Raw genomic sequence first — 27,152 nt, 5'->3', positions numbered from 1 at the left:
TTTCTCCCTCGTCCTGCCTGTTGACAGTAAATCTTCAACTTTCCCGTTCATCTTGAACTCAGAGTTGGGCTCAATCTCTCTTCTCTACTGCAATAGCTTGAGCTCTATTGCAATAGCATTGAATAAAGTCTTCCCTGCCATTTTTTAAAAAGTATTTGATGTAACTTCTCTTTGATATAAGCTTACTTAAGGATGTGAATGGAAATTCTGCCTTTTTAAATTAAAAAATATGTATCATTTTATACAAGAATGCTAATATTTGTATAGTTGTTAAAATTTAAGTTTCTAGATAAATTAAAATGTGTCTTATCTCAGAAATGTCACCGTCACATCTACAAATGACTTGCTTGCATCTCTTGATCTTTCTGAGAGCCTTGGCAGAGACTGCTGGCTGTCCACCAAATCCTGTTCCTCTCCTGCACTGGAATAGAGTGGTAGCTGGACGTGGCTTCCCAGTCAGAGAGACATCCCCCAGCCCCTCCTGGAGCCGCGAGAGGGGCTATCACTCAGTTCTCATCCGTGGAGTACGAGGAAGCGTGCACTCCTGTGTCTGAGCCCTAAACATTAGGACTGGCCTTCTATTGCCTTCCTTTTCCTCCCTTGGAAATGAGCATGTCTAGGACAGTTTCAACCACAGATGAGGACAATGCCCTAGGAGGTAGCAGAGCGCGAAAAAACCTATGTCCCCAAATTTCTGCACGGAACACAGAGCATTGCCAACACTCAAGATTGTTACGTCAAAGAGAAATAATGCACTGCATTATGAAGCCTCTTTTGAAGCTCCTATATTTTGGGGGTTCTTCAATACTGCAGGTTTGTCTTATTCCTGATGTATTCTCCCACTCTAGACCCATCTCTGTTGCTTCTGTCTGCCATGACTTCCTTCTTCTAGGCTCAATGATATTATCCTTCCCAATGGTTTTATCTTCCGGTGAGAGAGCAATTGTGTAATTCAGAGTTTCCTCAAAGCCCGAGCAGATGCCTCTTCCCTGGTCTCACCGTGACACTTCCTTTGGGGAATGTGCTAAAAACAAATCATCTCCCTCATCAACTCACAAGTGGCCAGCAGATTTTAAACATTATAGGATGGGACCAGGTAAACAACCAGAACCATATTCTGGAACTAGCTCACTGTTGAGGACTGTGACACTGGACCGACTCAGGTCAAAAGCCATGTTCTAGCCTAGAGCCATAAGTAAACAGCACACTGCTGGCCAGAGTATCCTTAACATGAACAAACACTAACTTTTCAAAATTATATTAGTATATAAAAGTCAACTATAAAGCAAGCGGTTGGTGATAACACATACTCCAAATTATAAAGTGAACTAGAGCTATGGATTTCAATGAATAAAGATCATCATATTTCAAGTATTCCTTATACCCCAGCACAGGTGCTTTGCAAATCTCACTCATGAAAAAAAAGAGCCGCGAAGCTGAGAGTTCTTCCTCAGCTCTTATAAATGAGCAGTAATTGGAAGGAATGTGAACTAAAGAAGGCTGAAAAAGAAACCTAAGTATTCTTGGATCCCACAGAGAAATCCCATTTCTCTTCTGAAATGTTTATTCTTCCTCCCCAGACCAACTTTCAGAATGATAGTTAACTGAGCTGTTATATTAATGTCAGAGCGTTCTGCTCAGGCCAATAAATAATAACTCATCTTGAAAAATCTACATTTTAGATTTAATAAGCCATATTGGAGAAATATTAGCAACTTGCTTCCACTTGACAAAAGTCAGAAAACTGTTAGTCATATTTCAATGTATGTAACTAAGTAACCAAATACTCTCAAATATAACAAGAAGGGAATGGACACGTTCACAATGAAAAGGATTTCTCGCATAGGATGTGCTCTGTACTGCAAACCCAATTATTTGGCATCCATGGCTCTAATATAAACTCTAGAAAGTGTTTTGATGCCAAGTCTTAGGAAAATAATCACTGCCTCAGTGTCAACTATTTCACACGGAACTAGTTCATCAACAGCATAGTCAATAATAGCACAGGAACTCTGCCTTTTTTTTTTTTTTGAATTGGAGTCATTTTTAATGGCATTCATTTAAGGAAAACATCTCCAGGAAGAAGAAAAACATGTACCTGCTCTTTAATTATTGTTAATTCTGAAACAATATTCTTCACACTGCTGTCTCGATCTTTTTTATCCTTTCCAAATGCTGGGTTGTGCAAATTGACCTCCTTCATTGCCAAAAGATTTTGACCACTACGCTTCCTAACCTAAAAGAAGGAAATTAAAAAGAGAGAATGGGTGAAGGCAGAAAGGGGAAGAGACAGATTAACAACAAAGTCACATGACCAAGTCATCTAAATACGTCACAGAACGTTTAAAATTCTAACTGTATTTACATTAAGCTCAGCACCAAAAATTGGTATCTCCTGGGTTAGTCTGCAAAATTCAGTAGGATTTTACTGGGTAAATACAGAAACACTGATGGAAATTTAGAGACTGTGCCAGGTATTGGGATGAGCTATTTAGAACATTTTTGTGAGTGATTAATGATCATCTTTTGTCTTGAAAAGTCAGTGGCCAGTTTCCAGATCTGGGAACAAAGATGACGTCAGTGTCCATCTATTGGACAAAAACAAAAATTCTAATTTTATGTCTGTTTACTGTTCTTCAATGACAGGAGTTCCAGTTCAATTGAGTAGGGGTGTGCAAGTGCAACATACGGTTTCTTTGAGACTGTCAGAAATGTTGCTCCCCAAGGGCAAAGTCACCTTGTACACACAACCAAAAGCTCCACTTCCAAGGTGATCCAGAATTGCGTAGTTGCCTATATACTTCGAAGGCGCTTTGTTCTGATTAACACTTTCGATATTTTCAGCAATTTGCCTCAGGTCGTCCTCCTAAGCAGAAAATAAAGAGGAAACGTGTTGCTGTGATAAATTCTACCCTGACCGCATAGCAGCCTGACAAAATATTTAAAACTCAGCACTTACCACTAATAAATTCAACTTGGACACCAACCCTTCATAAGCACTGATATCACGAACATAATGTCCTATATCAATGAAGGTCTCAAACAAGTCTGTGGGGAAAAGTCTATGGGGAAAAAAAATCCACACACTTAACGCAGAACTTGGAAACTGTGGGTCACCACTTCCCTTTCGGACCCAGCTCACTCACAGATTAATCGTATGATGCAAACTTAACTTCCTTAGGTTATCAACAAAACGGAGGAAATAACATTCCCCAACTTATCTTGCAAAAATACACTAGGGCTTCAGTTCTTGGGGGAGTCAGGAGAACGCTTTAGAGGTCTGCTATACAACATTGTGCTTATAGTTGACAACACTGTACTGTATTCTTAATGTTTAAAAGGTACATCTTATGTTAATGTTTTTAACCACAATTTAAAAGATAGATCTGATAGAGATTATACAAGACCCTATTAGTAAGATATTTGGAAGTATAGGTATTAAACATACAGAAAGGAATGTCTATTGGGTGTTTATTGAGTATAAAGCCTTTTCAAAAAAGGTCATTTGATTCCGTCTTCATATCAACCCTGAAAGGTAAATACTAATCCTGTTTTTTTGTTTGTTTTTTTCGAGTCGTGGTCTTACCCGATTGCCCAGGCTGGAGTACTGTAGCATGATCATAGCTCATCACAGCCTCTATCTCCTGGGCTCAAGCAACCTTCCCATCTCAGCCTCATATACAGCTGGGACTACAGGCATGTGCCACCAAGTCCAGCTAATTTTTTTTTTTTTTTTTTGTAGAGATGAGATCTCACTATGTTGTCCAGGCTAGTCTCAAACTTCTGGTCTCAAGAAATTCTCTTCCCTCGGCCTCCCAAAGTGCTGGGGTTACAAGTGTGAGCCAAATACGCTGGCCCTAACACAACTTTTAAATGTTTTATGAAAATAAAATAAAAATACAGATACATGAAAAATAAACTAAATGGAGAGATTCATGCATCATTCCCAAGGGACTGGTTTCAAGGGCTTTTAAAATATTTAAGTTCACAAGAATGACTTACAGCTTTCAAATGAAAAGTTAAAATAAATGACAAATTTTACCTCCTTTTCCTCCAAATTCAAGCATCATATAGATATATAGCAGCAAAATAAAATGCTTTCTATATTTGATCTTAGCCACAAGGCTGAAAAGCAAATCTCCTTGCTTTCTGTACAAAAAAACACTACTTTAATTCAACATTTTCTTTCTATTCTGCATATCAACAAAATTTTAATAAGAACTTGGGCCTGGCTGGGCTTGGTGGCTCAGCCTGTAATCCCAGCACTTTGGGAAGATGAGGTGAGTGAGTGGACTGCCTGAGCCCGCAGGTTCGAGAACAGCTCGGGCAACTTAGTGAGACCTCTACTCTACAATAAAAATAAAAAATTAGCCAGGTGTGGTAGCTCACACCTGTAGTTTCGGCTATTTGGAAGGCTGAGGTGGAAGGACTGTCGGAGTCCAGTAGGTCAATGCTGGGGGTGGCCATAAGTGTGCTACTGCACTCCAGCTGGGCAAAGAAGAAGTGAGACTCCAACTCAAAAAAAAAACAAAAAACAATTAGAACTTGGGCCTGTGGTTTTGGCTGCACCACCATTTAGGTAACTAATGTTTGCTTCCAAGATGGTGACTTTTTGGTCAGGCTCCCAATTCCTAGACATCCAGCCTCCTCCCCTTCCGATGAACTCCTACCCTCTCAAGGATATCCAGACAAATAACTAGTTTTTCTACTGATGAAGGGGGAATCACCAAATTCACTTCCAAATTTCCAAATAGCAAAAACAAGCACATATTTTGATGCCATCCATTTAACATGTTACTCTCTATCATTACCAAAAAATTTAAAACGATAGAAGTCACATGTAATTAAGAGGAGCGGTACAGAAAGATAGTTCAGGCTTTGTGGAAAGCAGTGTTGCGTTTTCTTTAAGAACTAAACATTGAGCTACCTTATGATCCAGCAATCCCACTTCTACGAAAAGACATCTGCACACATATGTTCATTGCAGCACCATTCACAACAGTAAAAACATGGAACCAACCCAGATGCCCATCGAAAGTGGACTGGATCAAGAAAAGGTGGCATATATACATGATAAAACACCACACAGCTATAAAGAAGAACAAGATCATGGCCTTCGCAACAACATACAGGCAACTGGAAACCATCGTACCAAGCGAACTAACATCGAAACAAAAAACCCAGTACCACGTGTTCTCACTCATAAGAAGGCCCTGATCACCAGACACATGAGCACAAAGGTGGGGAGACAACAGATGCCGGGCACTGCGGAAGGAGGCAGGGGGACAGGAGGGCTGAGGGCCACACAGCCACACACTGGGTCTCCAGTCCACTGCCAGGGGGATAGCAGGCTCGCTAGAAGCCCAAACCTCACCTGGGCGCAATTTGCTTCTGTAGGAAATCCTCACATGTACCCTACCACTCTAAAAATAAACTTTTTTTAAAAAAGAGGAGTTGTGCTGATCATGGTGATTTATGTTCTTTCATCACCATTCCATTCATTCTCAGTATTAAAATAGAGTTACACTAGCTCTGTTATATCTGTGTAATCTAAGAAGTCCGAAGACACACGGCTTGCATACGATTCATTCTGTATGTGAAAACGGTTCAGTCTCATGTTCTCTCAGATCCAGCGATCACTTGCATTTCTCTAAGCTCATACCTTTTAAAGAGTGGTCTGTTTCTTTCCATACTGAAGAGAAACCTCAAGGCTCTGAAAGCATAACACTGGAAAAGAAAAAGACGTGATTCTTAATGGTGGCTCAACGAATTAAAAACTTTTTCAGCCCAGCATTATCATGAAATAAACATTCAAGCGGCTTTATTGTGAGTGGCTGGCCCAAGCTGGAGCCACAGCTTATGACCAAAAACAAAAACACCACCACCTGGCGTAGCTCTCGTTTTAAAAAGTGTTTATGTTGTAGAATGCTAGAGACCCTGGCCATGCTTCGCCGGTGCTTGTCATTAATTCCTCTCTAGAAAGTACAAAATGAGCACAGAGACAAGAAAGAAAATTCCTATGCTGAGAAAACCAAATGTCCCAAGATTTCCAGGAGCCCAAGGTTTATTTTGTTTCTAGCCTGCTATGTATACCTCAATATTTATATGGTTTCTGTGAGAAAATAAACACTAGAAATGATGACATATAAAAATAGCCACAGGCACACTGGACTCAAACTTGACAAATTGGTCTCTTGAGTAAAGTCTTAAGCGCTCCCCAAATACAGCAATCTACAGTAACTCCCTAGAACGCTTGGAAAGAGGCCTGTGAGGCTTTAACTAGGAAAAATAAACATCTGACATCTTGCAGCGCTGAGAAAAGAGAGAGCCCTCGCCTGCCGTTGTACCTATACAACTGGTCACCACTGGAGCAATCAGGGTCTGCCAAACTGGATCTGGGATCATTTCATACAAGTGATCTGAGTATCTAGACCGGTCGCGAAAAAACCAGAGAGCTGAGGCAAAAACACAGCCACACGAGAGGCCTGGTCAGAGCAGCGGAGACTGAGAGGCAGCGAGGACACACGTGGCCCTCAAAAGGCATTCCACCCAGAATGCTTGAAGTCCATTTACAGGCTTCCCAGAATGCATCTGGGGGATGAATTCAACTGGGCCTGCTTCCCATCCCAGTGTTAAACATCTGTAGCGCTCTGGAGGAAGCAAGCCCCATGCCTCTACGTTCTCATTGGTAGTTCTCCAAAAACTGGCAGCGCTGGACATCCCCAAAAAGTCTCTACTAGGTGTGGCTATCCCTCTGGATGGAAGCTCTCAAATCAGATTGGAGACAAAGGTTGTTTCTTATTTCCTTTTCTAAATGACTTGGGGGGGGGAATTAAAAAGATGAGCTGCTATTCCTGCAAACACTTACTTAAAATCTTATTTTGTCATTCGGCTCACGGCCCTCCCCCATACCTACTCCTCAAGAGAACATACGATCCTGCATAAATGTGCCCCCTTCTTACCTGTGTGGCCCCATCCCTGGGACACTCCCCTACCAACCATACACCCCCAACCCTGCTGAGCAGCCTGCCCGCCCCCTCAGCACACGCTAAGCTCTGGGGCTTCCACACTGGGTGCATGAGGGTCCCTGTGCGTGGAATGCCCTTCCACCCCGGAGAGGCCATGGATGCCCCAGCCAGCATCCCCTTATCCACTTGGCAACTCCCTTCTCATCCATCAAGATCCATTTTACAGTTTTTCCTTTTTCAAGGTGAAATGCTAGTGATTGTGGTCTGTGTTTAAAGATGGTAAGTAATATTCCTCTGTTGTTATACCGTGATACATGAGCAATGCATATTTTTAAAAAATAGAACTTACTGATAAGCAAAGAAGCACTGAAATAAAATCACCTAATTCTCCCACACAGAGAAACCACTGTTACTCCTTTTACAGTGTTTTTGTCTAGACAACATAGCAAGACCTTGTTGCTACAAAAATTTTTTTTAAAAAATTGCCAGGCATGGTGGCACATGACTGTAGTCCCAGCTACTTGGGAGCCTAAGCAGAAGAATCGCCTGAGTCCAGGAGGTTGTGGCTGTGGTGAGCTGCGATCATGCCACTGCCCTCCAGCCTGGGCAACAGAGTGAGACTCTGACTTGAAATAAATGAAAAGAAAGACAGGATGGGAAGGGAAGGCAAGGGGGGATATGGAGGAAGGAAGGAAGGAAGGAAGGAAGGAAGGAAGGAAGGAAGGAAGGAAGGAAGGAAATGAATTACTGACAAGCAAAGAAACACCTAAGTAAAATCACTTAATTCTCCCACACAGAGAAGCCACTGTTTTGCCTTTTACAATGTTTTAATGTCATCTGTTTTCATGCCAGTCTCCCTCACCAAGATATTTTTCTCTCCCAGGCAGTACAGGGGCCAGCACTAACCCCAAAATTCTAAAAAGTATAGCTCATTCTATCAAAGTTTCCCCAGATTTCAATAACTTGATATTGAAGAGAAGCAGACATGTTTATTACCTGTAAAAGATTAGTTTTCGTGGCGTTCTTTTGTTTATTTGGTAAAATTAATTTTGCTATTGTATACACACCATTTTCCTGGAAGAAAAAAGGGGCCGTGTTATCAGTGACAATGCCACAGAGATTGCACAAAGAGGCAACAAGCAATCTCAAAAATGAATAGTTAAAAGCACAAAGAGGCAACAAGCAATCTCAAAAATGAATAGTTAAGAAGAAACATCAGCATAATTTTGGAAGCGTACGTAAATGTCACAGGACAACACAAAAAATGTCAACATAATACTTTTAAACACCAAAGACTACAGTCACGATCTTACAAGTTCAACCGTCTGCAGTCAAGATTACGATAAATAAAGTGTATATATTTAAAGTAATTTAAATACTTTAAAAACAAAGAATGGGGGATTTAAAAGGGACCAAGTAAAGGGATCCAAATATTTTTTAAATTTGCTTTTCAAATTCCTAACTATGAAGCATAATTTCTCCCTTTATAGTTTTGGTAATTAAAGAATATACATTGATCAATCTTTGTAAAAACAAAATTTAAAGAAATAAGAACAACAGATTTTAAAAGAAATGAAAGTTATCTGTGAAAACACAGTTAAACATCTTTCTAGACTTATTCTAATACAAATATTAAACATAAAGGAATGAATGAAAAGTATTAACTTCCTGCTACTTTTCCATTACCTATTAAATATATGTATTTGCTGATCTCTGCTGGGTGTGGGCATTCAGATTATAACTGTGAAGAGTTTGTCAGCCTTACTGCATCTAATCTTTGTAGCTACTCTGTGAATTTATTTCTAATATCTCTGTTTTATGCATAAGAATACCCAGAACTTAGAGAGGTTATGTCATTTTTTTCAGAAGCCAAGCCAGCAAGTAATAATGCCAAGAACTAAACCCCAATCTTGTCAACTCCAAATACCCTGCTCTACCAATTACCCCTTGATTTGTGGAACTTCCCTCAGGGCCTTTAGTCATTGGTGATCTGATCCCTTAATGTTTGTTTATTTTGAAGTTGAAGTTGGACATTTTATCGATCCCCCAAAAAAGCTTCCTCTGTAAAATTCAGTAAGTAGGAGGTAACTTTTGCAGTAAAAATTCACACAAGGGTGGTACACACATATGTATGTATACTTACATATAAATATATATTTATATTTATGGGTGTGCATGCGCCCATAAATCTATGCACCCAAGCACATCTATATCTGTATATATAATAGATTAATCAACGAATTATATTTTGCAGTTTCTTGGCAATAAATATATTTTTTTGGTGTGTTTCAATCACCTCTAACCAAATAACCTTCATTAAAATGACTGCTGTCAACTTGGATGGATTTAGAGTCTATCATACTCAGTGATCTATCACAGAAACAAAGAACAGAATACCACGTGTTCTCACTCATAAGCGGACCTTGAACAATTGTCATAATACTATAAGAAAGGGATTGGGAGTAGTGGGAAACTGTCAGGGGAGGGGGGGTGGGACTGGCAGTTGAGGGAAACTGCTGGGGGGGGGGCACACCTCATCAGCAAGGGTACCTGCTTCATGAACATCTGTATACCTAACCCTGAATTGTGCCCCACGTCTTTAAAATAAAGAAAAACAAAACAAAATAAAATGACTGCTGTCCTGACTTATGGAATTCTATTTGCCAGGAATTCAGAATAACTTTTTTTAAAAGATAAAAAAATGGAAAGGAATGCACATAATGTAGGGAAGAAACAGCAATATCAACTGACTTTCTAAGCCAAGTGAGTTAAAGGAGGAAGGAAGAGAATATAAAGCGGAACTCTATTTGGTAACTTGTGTTGAGGTGTTTAAAAATCCCAACACTGTATTCTGGGATACAGACAGCACCCTAGGAGGGTCAGTGATGACACGGCTGTGGAGACCCGACCCCAGAGAGGCATGCTCTCACCTGAACCACCTGGTGGGCGTTGGTGTCGCTGAGCACCAGTTCAGTGAGGGCCGCGCAGCAGGCTGGAATGAAACCGTCAAATGCACAGTGCACAGCATCACTACAAACACACCTTGACATGCATGCCCTTAACCCACAGCAAAGCTCATGAGTAAGGTCAGTCCTCAAGAAACACTAATTTTCCTTCTGGTCCAGTTCTTGAAGAACGGAAGTCGACTTTTTTTTTTTTTTTTTTTTGAGTCAGTCTCACTCTGTCTCCAAGGCCGGAGTGCAGTGGCATGCCCACACCCACTGCAGCCTCAACCTGCTGGATTCAGGTGATCCTTCTGCCTCAGCCTTCCAAGTAACTGGAACTACAGGCACGCGCCACCATGCCCAGCTAATTTTTTGATGTATGGTAGAGATGAGGCCTCACCAAATTGCCCGGGCTGGTCTTGAACCCATGGGCTCAGGCGATCCTCTCATGTCGGCCTCCCAAAGGGTTGGGATTACGAGCTTGAGCCACCGCGCCCAGCCCAATGTTTTCTTTAAAGGGTTAGGTATTAAATAGTTTAGGCTATGAGAGCCATGTGGTCTCTGTCGCAACGACTCAACTCAGTTCTGTTACTGTAAAATGAAAGCAGTCATAGATGATACATCAACAAATGAGAGTGGCTGTGATCCCATAAAACTTTATTTTAAAATGGCCTTGTGCCGGATTTAGCCCACAAACCGGTTTGCTGACCTTTACTCTACCTTGCTAGTTCTCAAACTTGAGTGGTCATCAGGATCACCTGAAAGACCTTTTTTTCTTTTTTTGAGCCGGAGTCTCACTCTGTCACCTAGGCTAAAGTGCAGTGTCACACTCACAGCCACCGCAGGCTTGACCTGCTGGACTCAGGAGATCCTTCCACCTCAATCTTCCAAGTAGCTGGAACTACAGGCACGTGTCACCACACCTGGCTAATTTTTTTATTTATGGTAGAGATGAGGCCTTGCCAAGTTGCCCAGGCTGGTCTGGAATCCATGGGCTCAGGCAGTCCTCTCACCTCGACCTCCCAAAAGGTAGGGATTATAGGCGTGGGCCACCGCACCTGGCCTGGGGGAAGTTGACTTTCAATATCTCCTAACTTCCCTCCATGTGACGTAGGTGCATGTCGAACCCACAGCAGTCTCTTATTGAGTACTTACTGTGTACCAGGAAGCAGGGACTGCATCTGTCCTAGTACCCAACATGTACTTGGCGCTTAGCAGGCACTCAATAAATATATCAACAACAGCTGGTAAATGAACAAATGCTTTTAATATATTATCCAAATTAATCTTTATAATCAGCGTATGCACTATGATGATCAGTTTTGCTGATGAGAAAACAGGTTCAGAGAGGCTAGTGGACTAGACCACACAACCAGCAAGTGGAAGGAACCCAGAGTCCAGCCCCAGTCTGCCAGATGTTAAATCCTAAATCCTGAGCGGTACCACTCCTGCATCTTTATGGCCATCGAGGTGGACTTTGGTGGCATTCTACACTGAGATACTTACCCTCCCAGAGGCTTACCAGACTCTATGGCACAGAACACCTATGGAGGATCATACCATTTTCTTGAGCCCCAGCACCGTGCTAAAGAATGCACAAACATTCTCATTTAGTTTTCACAATCACTTCCTATCACTGATATCATGATGATGTCATCATTTTATGGGAGCAAAACTGAAGGCTGGAAAGGTCAAGGAATTTGCCCAAGGCCATATAGCCATCAAAGAGGGTGGAGCCAAAATTCAGACCCTACTCTTAACCCCTTATGTGTTTATTTTTTATTTATTTTTATGTAGGCATCAAATAAGCCATGTCAAGTAAATGCATCTGAAGTGTACAGCTCAATGAGATGTGACATAGCTGTGTACCCTGTAACCACCTCCCACCCAGATGAATATATGGTCATTTCCAGTCCCCAAAGCCTCCCCCATGTCCCTCCCAGGCATTAGTCCTATAATCCCACATGTAGGTAACAGCTTTTCTGACATCTGTGTGACTTGTGAAGACATATCTTCTCCGTTGCTCAAGAGGAAATAGCAGGGAGCAAAGCACACTCTCTGCCCCTCATTCCTGTCCCCTGCCCTGTCTGCCCTTCCCCCTTGGGATCTCCCTGTCCCCTGCTGGCCCGTAGCATGCCTCTCTGCTCCCTTCCTGTGGGCCACTCTAGGGCACCGAGTTTAGCCAACAACACCCAGACCACACTGTAGCTGCACTTGTCCCATAGGCCAGATGCCCATGAGCAGGGGCACAGACTGCACGAGTGCTCAAGGTAGCCCTGCCAAAAAGTGTGTTCAGGCATCGCTGCTCCTGCTTTTGTGTGAAAATCCCGCACAGAGCAGCATCTTTTAGGGCTTTCTCTTTGGAGCTTGTGAAGTGTGAGGAAAGTACTTCCCTTTCACCTGATGAGAGAGGTGTGTGCACTGTAGATTATCCTCTAAGTAAGGTGCTCTGGGATCTAGAAAATTCTAGAAAGCACAATTCTGGCCACAGACCAAACTGCATCCTCTAGTCCAGTTTCACCAGTAACAAAGCTAACATTCTGTCTCTTCATCTCTGACCTTTGTATTTTCTCCTCAGTGAGCTCAGAACACAGAAGACAGAGGAAAGCCTGCCATATCATTAATCTTCAAGTCCTACACTGGGACCAAGAAATTTCTGGTATCCACCTGGATTTAACTTTACGTTTTTATAAACTAATAAATTACACCTAATTAACACTGTCACACTAATGTATAACTTAGAATAATAATTCAACATATGAAATTATACAATACCAAATAATAAAACATAAGTACCTGCTTGAAGAGAGAAAATGTTTTCTTGTATTTCCCGAGGGCTTAAATCTTCTGAGAGATGCAGCTGCTGGATTCGGCCTGCGGCATTTGCACTAGACAGGCTTCCAATGGAGGAACGATCAGAGACAAAATTTCTATCTCTGAAAAAGAAAAAAAAAGAACGCACAAAACATGTGTCAGTTTTCTTTCGTGGTCAGTCCTTTCTGTGTCCTGTTTAAGAAATCCTCCTGAGGTCATGAAGATATCTACATTGTTTCACATTCCAATAGAGCCAGAGTTGATGTCTGTGTATGGTGTGAGGTAGGAATCATTTTTTTTTAATGGTGAGGGAACTGATTCCACACTATTTATTGAAAAACCTATCCTTTCCCCACTGCCCTGTGTGATCACCTTTGGTTTTCAATGCTCTATTCTGCTGCGTTCCTCTCTTGAATACATCTCAGTCTTGATTATTCTGAGTGATCTTATTCTATGAAATACCAAACTTCCTTTATTTTAGGAAAGTTCTATTCTATGATATCTTTTCTGTTGTTTTGGATTGTGTGTGTTTGTTTAAAGACAGAGTCACTGGGCTCAGGCTGGAGTGCAGTGGTGCGATCATAGCTCATGGCAGCCCTGAACTCCTGGGTTCAAGCAATCTTCTGCCTAAGCCTCCTGGGTAGCTGGGACCAAAGGCACACACCATTACGCCCAGCAATTTTTTTTTTATTGTTATGTGTTATAGAGATGAGGTCTTGCTATGTCCCCAGCTGGTCTCAAACTCTTTGCCTCAAACACTCCTCCCACCGTGGCCTCTCAAAGCATGAGATCACAGATGTGAGTCACCGCACAGCTCTTATATCTTTGAATTTTTGATACTTTCTATTCTACGCTCTATCTCAAGGACCTCAATTATACACATATTGAAAACCAATATTCTATTGGCCATATCTTTCTGCCAATTGCATTTATTCCTTCATCTTTTTCCTCTGCATTATATGTGATTTTTTTAAACTTTCCCTCCATTGTACTACTTTTTTTCTGGTACTTTGTCTTTGATAAAATAAAGTATTTGTTTTGTTTTGTTTGTTCTGTGTCACTGTCTTCTACAACAGATACTTCACCTGTCTTTCGCCTGCTTTGTTCCCTTTTGCTTTACATGATTACCCTATTTTTTCATACATGTCTTCTTTATTATGAAGAGCATGTAACAGGCAGTAGCAGTTCTATCTGGATTTCTATGAGCCCAAGTAGAACATGGGTGGAGCCTCCCTGACTTCCATCTCATGTCATTTGGGTCCACTGGTGTCCTTCCTTCAATAGGCATGGGGAAGGTAACAGAGCTAGGGTTAGGGACAGTCATTACTGGTGACATATCTGTCAGCATAATAATCTTTTTTTTTTTTGAGTTGGAGTCTCACTCCGTCACCCAGGCTGGAGTGCAAGGGCACACTCACTGCCACCCCAGCGCCAACCTGCTGGGCTCCGGTGATCCTTCTGCCTCAGCCTTCCAAGTAGCCAGAACTACAGGTGCGTGCCACCATGCCCTGCTAATTTTTTAATTTTATTGTAAAGACGAGGTCTCGCCAAGTTGCCCGGGTTAGTCTCAAACCCACAGGCTCAGGCAATCCACTCGCCTCGGCCTCCCAAAGTGCTGGGATTACAAGCTGAGCCACTAAGCCCGGCCAACATAATAATCTTAAAACTCAAATTTAAGAGATCTCTCCTCCTGAACAAGAGTATGTAGCCTTTTGGGAACAGCCTGTGCATTTGGGATTGCAGGTGAATGAATGGGCATAAACAGATTTCCTGGAAACTGCCTGACAACAGTGCCTGTTCAGATTCAAGCCACCAGCCAACCCAGCAACCTCCAGCCCCAGTGCCCACATCAGGTAGCCTAGGAGCAGGCACAAGCTCTGAAAGGAGTTGTTTATCCAGCTGGGGTCATAAATTCTCCCAGAGCACCAAGACATATTTAACAGAGAATAGGAGTTGACGTGCATCATCTTCCTAGAGAAGCATGTTCTAACAGTGCACCATCAAAACAGACTGGAAAATGACTCTTTAGATGTGAAAGGACTATTTTTTATCAAGGATAGTTATGACTTGAGGAAAATTAGTGCTTTATGTGAAATTCAACTCTGTGTGAGAAAAAGGCAGATTCTGTATTTGAAGAACTGCTTAACTATTAATGGAATTTCGTTTTATCATTAAGAAAATGGCTGCTCTCCAGAAAGGCAACCCCAAGCTATTGTAATAGGTACAAGGGGGGACCCAAAAAAACCCGGGATTTATTTGTTAAAAATCATGTTTTTGTTCTTACATGCTTAAATTTCAGTCACAGTCGTGGCTCAAGCCTGTAATCCCAGCACTTTGGGAAGCTGAGGCGAGAGGATTGCCTGAGCTCAGGGGTTCGAGACCAGCCTGGGCAACTTGGTGAGATCTCGTCTCTACAATAAATCAAAAAATAAGCCAGATGTGGTAGCGCACACCTGTAGTTCCAGCTACATGGAAGGCTGAGGCAGAAGGATCGCCTGAGCCCAGCAGGTTGAGGCTGCGATGGCCGTGAGCATGCCACTGCACTCCAGCCTGGGCAACAGAGTAAGACTCCGACCCAATCAGTCAATCAATCAACCAATCAATCAATCTCAGCCACCTTCAAAGTACGCTCCATGTGATGCAATACACCTATTTCCATTGCTCAAAACAGTTTTGAGCACGTCAATTTTGATGGCTTTTAGTGCTTCTGCCATTTTTTGTTTCACCTCTTCCACATCAACACAACATTTCCCTTTGAGGACTTTTTTCATCCAGAAAAAAAAGGTCACTCAGGGTGAGAGTGGGTGAAAGTGAAGGTAGGGGACAGGGTCATGCCATTTTGCTTAACGCTCAGCAAGGTGTGGGCAGGTACGTTGTCACAGTGGAAGAACCAGTGACCTGTTTGCAACACCTTGGAAAGTTTCCTCTGCAAATCGTGACACAACCTTCTCAACTTCCATATCAAAACTTTGGTTGAGGCCAGGGGCAGTGGCTCTCGCCTGCAATCCCAGCACTTTGGGTGGCAGAGGTGAGAGGATTTTCCGAGTCCAGAGAGGTTCAAGACCAGCCCGGACAACTTGGCAAGACCTCATCTCTAAAATAAATTTAAAAAACTAGCCAGGCATGGTGGCACATAGCTGTGCTTCCAGCTACTTGGAGAGCTGAGGCAGAAGAATTGCCTGAGCCCATTAGGTCAAGGCTGCGGTGGCCATGAGTGTGCCACTGCACTCCAGCCTGGGTGACAGAGTGAGACTCCAACTCAAAATAATAAAAAATTTAAAAAATAAAAACTTTGGCTGACCGTTTGATCTGGAGGAACAAATTCTGAGTGTACAACAAGGGTCTCGCCTTCCAAAAGATAATTCTGGGTTTTTTGGGGTCCCCCTTCAAACGGCTGACCAACAGTAAGTAATAACCACCACAACCATTATAACCATCATCAACCAACAAACCCAAAGATGAAACTCTTTGGCATTGTAATTATTTTGACCAAGGGGCTAGCTTATTATGTCACAACATTAATGAAAGATTTACAATTTATACTTTAAAGTAATTGACACTTATATGTGACTTTCATAAAAGCAACTAGGTTGTCACCAGTCTATAAATGTTGCTGTTGTTGCTTAGGTAATGACAGAAATCATTCACAAGGTGACTGTTCATCTCTCTACAGCCTGTTCTGATGTTCTGATGCTTCAGAATGTTCCCTTAGAGAAAATAAAGTTGGCAGCACATATTTCCACAATATTCCTAGAAGCATAACAAGTACAAAGACTTAATCATATTGACTTGATAATATCTACGTATATTAAAATTGATAAGTCATTCTGCCTTTATTAAAATGAGCTTAATGCACTATAGATCATAAACATGATCCATTTCAAGCAGACAGATTCATTTTTAACTTTGATTCAGCACCCATAGGGCTGAATTATGTTTTATAATAATACTAGGTAATAGAAACTTCCCATGGGTGGCTCCAGAAGATATTATTATTCAATAGTGCAATATATTTAATTCAGAAAATATGGAAGTTCGATTGCAACACACTTCTAGAGAATTTCAATTGGAAACTAAGCTAACAAAACATCCCTCCCCCATGTGCACGACTTAGAATGTCATTGGAATTCTACTTTTCAAAGACAGATAATAATACCCATCTTAGAGGACTGTAATGAAGATTAGAAAGAAAAGCAGAACAACTGGACCGGGGTCGGTAACATGGCAACCAGCTGACTAATGATACAATCTCTTATTTTAAGTAAGAGGATTATACATCTGTTCCTTTAATATCAGCTTGACTTTCTCCTTATAGATAGATGATATACACACAAACATTTTAGCAAATTTTTGGTAATTATTGTACTTGTTGGCATGAAAAAGTACATATGCTGATTCAAGGAAAAGGCGGCAAGACAGATGTTTTCTTTAGGTTATTGAACTTACAATCGGCCTACACTTCACCAGGCCACCGATGGTCTTCGGCATTCCTGGCACTGTGCTGGAGGCTGGTGGAATCTAAAAGATGGATGCCCCTGACTTTGACTTGGAGCACGCTTGCGGCAAGGACAGACGATTCTGGAAACGTGACTGACCAAAGGAGCCCAAAGCAGGAGGGAAGGGAGTGAGGTGAGCAGGCACCCAACGTGCCATCTCGTCACGGGTGTGAAAGCCCACTCTGACTCACCCTCGTAGAATGTGAAGGAGCTGCTTGATGCCTCCCCAGATGCGAATTTCCACACTGGCCTCGGGGTCCTCACACACCTGGACCAGAATCCAGACAACGCTCCAGAGCAGCTTCAGGTGGTCAGAGTGCAGCAGGCTGAGCAGGATGGGGATCCCCTCGTAGAGCTTCACCTGCGCCTTCACCTGGGGCTCGGCACAGAGCAAGCGCAACAGCTCCGCGGTTAGCCTGGAAGGGGCCAGGGAGGGCGGGGCAGAGAGTCACAGCCTCGTGAGGCAGCCACTTCGTGTTAGACTGAATCTGTCATCCCTGCACGGACTGTAACATCTTCTAAGTCACGGTCAACATGCATTTTCTGTGAAGGGCCAGAGAGAAGCCAAATGCTTTCAGTTTGGCTAACTGTATGATCTGTCACCACCACGGACAACTCATAGAAATGAATGATCATGCCTGTGTCACCACAAAACTTTATGCACAAAAACAAGCGATGGGTCACACTTAGCCTGTGGATCATAGTTTGCCGACCACTGTTCCAAGTCATATCCTCACTGTGTCCTCATTGGTCTGGTTAAAAACCTACTGACCAGCAGTAGGTATCAAGTTCAGACAATGACAGCCACATTGTACTAAAGATAAAAGAAATATAAGTCTTATTCCAGCACTCAGAAGCTTTCCCCATGATTGCAAAAATAAGACACTCATGGAATATGTCAAAACACTGAAATGCAAGGGAAGTCAGTGCACGGTGCTCCCTTAGCATATATCAGTGCAAAGTGCCAGCTAATAATTACTCAGTGCACAGTGCTTGGTTACCATATACTCAGTGTCAAGTGTTCAGTTTCTGTTTACTCAGTGCACAGTACTTGGTGACTATATTCTCAGTGCACAGTGCTCAGTTACTATTTACTCAGTGTACAGTACTCCATGACTATATTCTCAGTGTACAGTACTCAGTTACTATTTACTCAGTATACAGTACTTGAAGACTATATTCTCAGTGCAAAGTGCTCAGTTACTATTTACTCGGTGCATAGTACTCAGTTACTATACTCTCAGTGCAAAATGTTCAGTTAATAATTACTCAGTGCACAGTATTCAGTTACTATATTCTCAGTACACAGTGCTCAGTTACCATTTACTCACTGCACAGTACCTGGTGATTGTATTCTCAGTGCAAAGTGCTCAGTTACTGTTTACTTGGTGCATAGTACTAAGTTACCATACTCTCAGTGCATAGTGCTTGGCTACTATTTACTCAGTGCACAATACTCGGCTACTATACTCTCAGTGCACAGTGCTCAACTACTATTTACTCAGTGCACAGTACCCAGTTACTATATCCTCAGTGCAAAGTGCATAAACATGGCAGTGAAGACATGAGATTCAGCAGAGCCATGCAACATGATGACAATCAGTGTTTCAAGGAATCATCCTTAGTCCTCCAGTCTCACCCTCTAAACACTCTCCCCTGGATGGTGTCTTGTAGTTGTCCACTCCCATGGCTTCAAACCCTCTACTTTGTCATCATGACCTTAGCTCAGGCACCGCTCCTAACCTCCAGAAGTCCTAGCCACGTGGATGTCCACATGGACTCACCACACTACCTCCAAACTCAAAGTCATTATCCTCCTCCTCAGATATGTTCTTTTTCTTGCATGCCTGATCTTGACTCATGGCACCACAGTCTTTTCAATGTTCCAAGCCAGATGCTTGGGAGTCACCAAGACACTCTCTTCTCTTTCTGTACACCACCACTGCCCATCAAGAGCTCTTAGTGACCAGGCATAGTGGTTCATGCCTGAAATCCCAGCACTTAGAAAGACTGAGGCAAAAGGATTGCCTGAGCCCAGAAGTTTGAGACCAGCTGGGCAACTTGGTGAGACCTCATCTCTACAATAAATCAAAAAATTAGCCAAGTGTGGTGGTGCACACCTGTAGTTCTAGCTACTTGAGAGGGTGAGGTGAAAAGAACACCTGAGCCCAGCAGGTTGAGGCTGCGGTAGCTGTGATTTTGCCACTGCACCCCAACCTGGGTGACAGAGTGAGATTCTGGGGGAAAAAATGGAATGTTTAGTGTCTCCGATTTCCCTATTTCCTGAGCAACTGCTGGGGTTAATTCTCTTGAGCGTCAGGTGTCTAGCCGGCCCCACTGTTGCTCCCAACCTTGTGATCCTTGACCGTGCTCAAGACATAACCCCCTTTCATCTGCCTCTCCAAAAGTCCATTCTTGTACTGCTTCCCATTCCTTCCCTCTTAACCGATTTTCCATGGCTCCTGTCCCTCCCCAGTCGTCTGCTCTGACACTAAGAACACAAGTTCTTTGGTGAACAGTATTCTTTATCTTCACGAACTTTCTACATAAACATTCCTCAGTGGATCTCAACGTGTGGATATGTCCCACCCTCCACCCCACCCCTGTAAATGCTGCTATCAGAGTGATCTTTTCAAAAAATATAAATCTAGGTCAGGCACAATGGCTCATGCCTGTAATCCCATCACTTTGGGAGGCCGAGGTGGGAGGATTACTTGAGCCCAGGAGTTTGAAACCAGCCAAGGCAACATAGTGAGACCTTGTGACTACAAAAAAAAAATCAACAAATTATCTGGGTGTGATGGTGTGTGCCTGTAGTCCCAGCTATTTGAGAGGCTGATGTGGGAGGATCGTTTGGCCCAGGAGATCAACGCTGCGGTGAGCTGTGATCGCACAACTGCACTCCAGCCTGGACAACAGAGTGAGACCCCGACTCTAAATAAATATTTGATCGTGCTTAAAATCCTTCTGTGAGTTCCCATAATGTTCCTCTTTATTTAGCATGCGGAGCACATCCTGAGCTGGATGAAGGTGCCTTGTTGCCTCCTCTATAAAATATGGAAATAATAGGGTTGCTGTGCGGATCCCATGAGTCAGTGCACAAAGGGACACAGAGCAGGTCCTGGTATACAGAAGGCAACGTTAACTGCATTTCTAGCTTATCGGTGACTGTCCACTCTAGTTTTCTGGCACTTCCTCACTTTGCCCCGGCTGTGCCCAGCCACGCACATTCTTCCAACACACCCAGTGTCATGCTTCCATGTTGGGGCATATTCTGCTATCACTAGTTCTCTCCCTCAGCCTGCATATCCCCTCTTCTCCAGGACGGCTGGCCTGACCCCTCGTTCTGATTAGAAGGGCTCTGCTCTGGGTTCCCAGAGCACCCCATATGTACCCACCTACGCTCTGCTCACCGCGTGGGCTGTGCCTCCCTGCACGGCACACACTGTAGCTTACTCATCTTCAGTTTCCAACACCTGGTGCGGTTTGGCTCCTTGTTTGTTGGGTGAATGAGTTCAGATAACCAAGTCTACAAGTATATTGATTCTCATCTATATTTAATGCTCTTGTAAAAGCATTAAATGCTCTTTCCTGTTAAAAGAGCATTAAATCAGCTCTGAAGAAGAATCTGAAAAGACTTACTATGAGCCAAGTGTAAGGGTGCCATTGCTTGCGAATGGAGCAGTGGTATCTATTCTGCCTCTTTAAAAAATTATAATTAGGCCAGGCACAGTGGCTCGTGCCTATAATCCCAGCACTTTGGGAGGCCGAGGTAAGAGGATTGCCTGAGCCGATTGCTTGAGCCCAGGGGTTTGAGACCAGCCTGGGCAACTTGGTGAGACCTCATCTCTACAATAAATCAAAAAATTAGCCAGGTGTGATGGCATGCACCTGTAGTTCCAGCTACTTGGAAGGTTGAGGATCACCTGAGCCCAGCAGGTCCAGGTTACGGTGGCCATGAGCATGCAACTGCACTTCAGCCTGGGCTACAAAGTGAGACTCCAACTCAAAAAAAAAAAGATAATTTACAGAACTCAACAGCACATGATGTAGATTTAAACACAACTATATTTAAACACCATCTGGCTGGACGTGGTGACTCACACCTGTAATCTCAGCACTTTGGGAGGCTGAGGCAGGAGGATTGCTGGAGCCCAGGAGTTCAAGACCAGCTTGGACAACATAGCGAGACCTCATCTGTATAAAAAAATCAAAAAATTAGCCAGACATAGTGGCGCATGCCTGTAGTCCCAGCTTCTTGGGAGACTAAGATGGAAATATCACCTGAACCCAAGAGGTCCAGGTTGTGGTGAGCTGTGACCGTACTCAAACCAGCAGAGTGAGATGCTGACTCAAAAAATTAAAAAATTATTCAAGCAAACATAATCTAAAACCTTCTGGATACAGTGATTCTTTAGAACAATATGTAGTTCAAGTGAAAATAAATCAATTCTCCTTTAGATTTTATTTTGAGTTATTGTAGCAGGTGGTCACAAAACCAATCCGTAGCTAACTTAATTTCTTGTACTTGTCTTAAGCCAAATGAATTTTAGCAATCTAACTATTTATTGCACACACAATTTGAAATTACTAAAAACAAAGCCACCTTAGTTTGTTTCCCTAAAATGGTGACATGTAAATAAATGCAATAAACAAAAACATTAGAGATGACATCATAAGACTTATTTCCTTAGAATTGATGCCCAGATATTGAAGTAATGGAGGACTAAAGATAAAGTAATATACTTCTTTGCTGTAGCAAAGAGTTAAATACAGTTATACAGAAAATAAATGCCAAGTTGACTCATAAAAATTAGTTACAATATAAATAACATGACATAATAAAAACAATAAGCCTCTGTATCAAACAAAAGACATTGTCTTTTACCCCTGTGAGCAAGCCTACCTTTTGGAAAGCAAGTCGTATTCATGTAAAATCATCAACAGATTTTCTACAACGTTGAGTTCACTTATCTTCTCCCTACACTCTGGACTATAATTTGAAAAATATTAGCAGCTACTAAAAACATATTTTACTATGTGCACTTATTTGATATCCTACCCCTTATATTATAATCAGAAGAAGAGATTTTTTTAAAACCAAAGGAATCATATGCTGTTCACAAAAAAAAGCAATGATCCACTGACTGACAAAAAAATATATTTAAAGCTCTTTTATTCAAAATAATCATGGTACCTTGAACAGTTATCATAATACTATAAGAAAAGGATTGGCAGTAGCGGGAAACTGCCAGGAGGGGAGCGGTGAAGTGGTATTAGCAGTAGTGGGAATCTGCCTGGAGAAGTGGGGGGTACACCTCATCAACAAGGATAGCTGCATAATGAACATTTGTATACCTAACCCTGAATTGTACCCCACATCTTTAAAATTAAAAAAATCAAAAGAAAAAAATAATAATCATGATATCTATAAGATGATAGATGTTCTAAGAATTTATTTAAAGGCCACCAATGTTGGAAAATGTTTTGTATATTAAAATAAACACACAGGTAAGAATAAATTAAGAAAGTCAGGGAGATTCAACTGCCAAAGAAATATTACGGTAATTTTGAAAGTAGAAGTAATTAAAGAGTAAATGAAAAGACCAGGCAAATATTTCTGATCAGGAAGAAAAGAGAATTTAACATTGTGATTTGTCTTTCCAACTTGGATTTTAAAATGATGCTTTCTAGCCAGGATCCTCTGCAACAGATAAGTATTATTTTACACTTATTTTTCAAAAATGAGTACTGACTAGGTGACAAAGTAAATGATATATTTTGCATTCCTCCCATTGAAATTGCTATCACAGCAGAACTGGAAAGTATATGAAATACACAACTCACCTTTCCGCTAAACTAGCCAGAGCCAAGAGAGAACCCAACAGAACATTAGTGTCCCGGGCACCAAGTAAATTTACTAATGTCTGAAAAATAAAGTAAAACAAAGTTTGATTATATAAGTACCACAATCTTCTTGAATGATATAATGCTACCTTCTCCAGATTATGGAGGCTTAATCTTTTTTTTTCTTTGCCCAGTATTTTATAATGCATGTGCATCTATAATTAAGTGCAAACTATATACAAATTTAAAGCTGATCTTTTGAATTTTTTCCTAACATTATCCTCCACTGACATTTTCCATGGCATTAAATATATCTTTATAAACATTATCTTTTGTCAATATAATTAAATTATTCATTATACTATGGCTTTACTTACAGAATAATGAAACATGTCATGCCCTCTTGAGCCTTATGGAGTTTAGTTCAGTTTACTTTTTGCAGTTAGTATAGAGGCTTAACCTTAAAAGGAATCTCATGATTCATCAGACTCACATAGTGAGATCCCCATCTCTACAAAAAAATTTTTAAAAATCAGCCAGGCATGGTGGCACACGCTTGTAGTCTCAGCTACTCAGGATTCAGGAAGTTGAGGCAAGAGGATCACTTGAGCCCAGGCAGTCAAGGCCACAGTGAGCTAGGATTGTGCCACTGCACTCCAGACGGAATGTCAGAGCAAGACGCTGTCTCTTTAAAAAAAAAAATTAAAAGATCCAGTTCTTTACTGGGACCTGGTGTCCATCTCCTCCTTTCTTTGGAACTCTTGAGAGTAGCTCCTTGTAGCCATTCCTTGCCCGGCAGAGGAAACATAATGTTTCCCATATCCCAAGCTCCACGGCCAGTCTGGCTCCCATGCTTCCCTCTCTTTCATGCTCCTAGGCATTCTGCTCCACCCTTTCTGACCCCACTCAGGAAAGAGTAGGGAGATAATGACATGAGTTATCATATTGGTACTGACTCACTCTGAGCCAGGTGTTGGGCTAGGGACTTTCCCAATTACGGAACTATTTTTCCACAAAATGTTAACACTTTCCTTCTTCTCAAAGTGAGCAAGATGTGTCAACACCCATGCAGCCTTCCATTCGCTCTCAGATTTCTAACTGATGGTGAAAGTGCACCATCATGCTCCAAAGCCCCCTCCCAATAACACGACCTAGCTGGCGTCTTCTGTGTCCTGTTGATAGTCTTCCTTGAATTCTCATCCATGAAAATTCTCATATCTTCTCTCTACATTTTCAGAACTCAGAGGCCCCCAGAAAATACACTCCCCAAGTCTCCCAGGCCAGGGCTGCGACCCATGCAGTGACACACTTTTGGTTTCCATGCTGAAGATTTTTTCACCTTATGATTTCAGTATTTAATGAAGCTATCATTACCTTTTTTCTTCACTTTTTTTTTCTCTCTCTCTGCCTTCTAACATAATGTTTCCCATATTCAGTCGCCAGCCTATTATTTTCACAATTTTTGCCATGTTCACTTAACACCTTGTTGCTAACCCAAAAATTTTCTTCGAGTCCTAAGCAATAATGTCTGTGAAATAGATGGCTAGTGACATGGGAAGCGTTGACCTGGATATCACCTGAAATCACCCCTAGACGACGAGCCATATATGTGGCACATTCCAGGTAACTGCTCTCAGAGGCACCAGAAAGTGGCTTCCTGGGATTTGAGGACTCAGCAGGTGACTGAAACTTGACTCTATGTGGCTGCAATCTAAACAGCTTTGCCACAAATGTAAGCTAAGTCTGTTTTGATTAAACCTGCATTCATCCATCTTATAACGAATGTGGGAGCCATATACTTGTAATGCTACACCATCTTACTAGGAGGTTGGACCCTACAAAATCGTCTTCCTGGAGTCAATCATTTTTGATCTACAGACAATGGTAATCACACGTGGTTCAAAGTAATTATGGCCCCATATGCCATAATTATATGTGTACATATATACATTTTGTTTATTTATGTTTATTTACATATACATATAGATCTAGAGTCAGTTTATATAGAGAGTGCCAAAAAATGTATACACATTTTAAAAAAGAAAAAAACTGTGTTAATACCATAATACTCTATATATACTCATAACAAAAGATGAACACAAGTCACATTTGACTCCTGCAATTACGAGAGGTGTTCAAAGTGGTTATCATCAGCATTCAGACACTTCTGATTACAGTGAACTAAAAGTAATACATAGATAACATCGCTTAAAATGTGTATACATTGTTTTGGCACGCCCAGTATGGCCTGCGTTTTCCAAACAACGTTCAAATTAAGCAATAAACTTAGCTGGCATTAAACGGTATATGAAAAGAGAACAGAGTTCCAGGAAACTTGTATTGACTACGTCTCTATTAACCTGTTAGGCTGGAAAGAATATGAAAGGGCTGGCAAGGAGTCACAGTTTTAGAGGCCAGGTTGGCAGGTTTGTGACTCAAGATACACGTGGGTTGGCCACAAAGGCTCTGAACTTCCGCATGGGAAGTGTGTGGCACAGAAGCTTTAACACTTTCACGGACCACTCACCTTGTGGGCTCCACTTGCGGTGACCCATTCTCTTTGGTCTCTGACAGCAGCAAGTTTTTGGAAAATATCTGTAAGGGAAGGACATAACTCAGAGAGGGGGCTGGAGATTAAAGGGGGCAGAACTCACAGTGCCTCAGGCCAGCAATCCTAACACACAAGCAAGGAAAGGGCAAAGAGAACAGACAAAAAAGAACAAGGAGGGAGGAGGGGCAGGATTCTTTTTTTATCCCAAGAATGACCCCTCGGGCTCAGCTAGTACTTATTTGATCATATTACCATTAGAGTGAACTGTGGAAATAGCAAAAAGAGGCAAACCTCTCCACCCACTTAAAGCTGAACAAGTTCCTTAACCATTACAGTTTCAAGGGGAGGCCTGCTCCCCAAAGAGGACCTGCTCCCCAAAGAGCCCAGCAAGCATCTTCGGCTGAGGGCCACAGTTGTCCTCAAGAGACTTCCTGGTGCCCAGGGCGTGCCACTGATGCTTCTTTCCCTGGGCCCGAGAGTCAGCGAGGCCTCTGCAAACATGGGGGCCCAAACCGTCCACACAGAGAAAACAGGCTAGCAACCCACAACAGCTGGAGGTCTGTGGCTACTCAGACCTGAGGGCAGGAAGGAGGGGCTGGAAAGAGCCTCCCAAGAGAAAAGACCAAGCAACTACAGAGCGTCTGGCACCCACAGACCAACGTGTCCACATAATCCTCAGACGAGGAGGGTTGTTGCTATTGTTTTTTTGTAGGCTCTGAATGTTCCAGATTCCATGACGTAGGTATTAACCCAATTTGACAAATAAAAACTGAATCATCTCTGATATTTTAATAGAGGTCAAATAAGGCAAACTTTTTTTTTTTTTGGAGTTAGAGTCTCACTCTGTTGCCCAGGCTGGGGTGCAGTGGCACACTCATGGTCACCGCAACCTCAACCTGCTGGGCTCAGGCAATCCTTCCAAGGAACTGTAACTACAGGCGCGCACCACCACACCTGGCTAATTTTTTTGATTTACAGTAGAGACGAGGTCTCACCAAGTTGCCCAGGCTGGTCTTGAACCCCTGGACTCAGGCAATCCTCTCACCTTGGCCTCCCAAAATGCTGGGATTACAGGCTTGAGCCACCACACCCAACCTGAGGCAAACTATTTTTACCAAAATTTGCTTCTACAGAAGCCTCTCTTGCATTAAACAAAATGTGCTTTTCAGGGTAAGAGTTGTAATCCCAAAAATCTTCATTCTGGAAATAACAGATACTGAAGAGAAAGGAAAAAAATGGGGAGGGCAGTTAGGGCCAGGAGTTACCTGCCGGGTACAAGGTTCACTATCTGGAGAATGGGCCACCTGAAGCCGCACCGCCATCCGTGTACGTAATAGGTCCATGCAACAAACATACAAAGGGGCCCCCAAAAAGAAACAATTATCTTCTGGAGGACAGACCCCTTGTACTAAAGGTTTCCCCTGCTAGGTGAGTGTTCTAGCAACACATCGGCATCAGTGGACCAGCTCGTGTTGTTGTGAAAGGCGGTGTTCAGCTTCCATTTTTTTGTTTTTTTGTTTTTGAGATTCTT

General features: G+C 42.2%; 1 protein-coding gene across 1 annotated transcript in view; it reads right to left on the bottom strand.

The window, feature by feature from the left end:
• NEK10 (NIMA related kinase 10) overlaps positions 1-27,152 on the bottom strand; it is a 99,747-nt gene that overhangs the window by 26,042 nt on the left and 46,553 nt on the right. The window contains exons 8-18 of the mRNA XM_021719138.1: positions 25,598-25,665; positions 23,071-23,150; positions 22,130-22,216; positions 17,415-17,639; positions 12,710-12,849; positions 9,899-9,960; positions 7,965-8,042; positions 5,663-5,727; positions 2,960-3,062; positions 2,738-2,866; positions 2,099-2,236 (exon numbers count right to left, since the gene is read on the bottom strand). Of these exons, the coding sequence (XP_021574813.1) occupies positions 2,099-2,236; positions 2,738-2,866; positions 2,960-3,062; positions 5,663-5,727; positions 7,965-8,042; positions 9,899-9,960; positions 12,710-12,849; positions 17,415-17,639; positions 22,130-22,216; positions 23,071-23,150; positions 25,598-25,665 (1,175 nt within the window). The remainder of the gene's footprint in view (positions 1-2,098; positions 2,237-2,737; positions 2,867-2,959; positions 3,063-5,662; positions 5,728-7,964; positions 8,043-9,898; positions 9,961-12,709; positions 12,850-17,414; positions 17,640-22,129; positions 22,217-23,070; positions 23,151-25,597; positions 25,666-27,152) is intronic.

This window comes from Carlito syrichta, unplaced genomic scaffold (genome assembly GCF_000164805.1).
Source record: "Carlito syrichta isolate Samal-C Ts95f unplaced genomic scaffold, Tarsius_syrichta-2.0.1 Scaffold113587, whole genome shotgun sequence".
NCBI classification, from domain to species: Eukaryota; Metazoa; Chordata; class Mammalia; order Primates; family Tarsiidae; genus Carlito; species Carlito syrichta.
The sequence above is the reverse complement of the archived record's forward strand: the minus strand, read 5'-3'. Positions and strand labels throughout refer to the sequence as shown.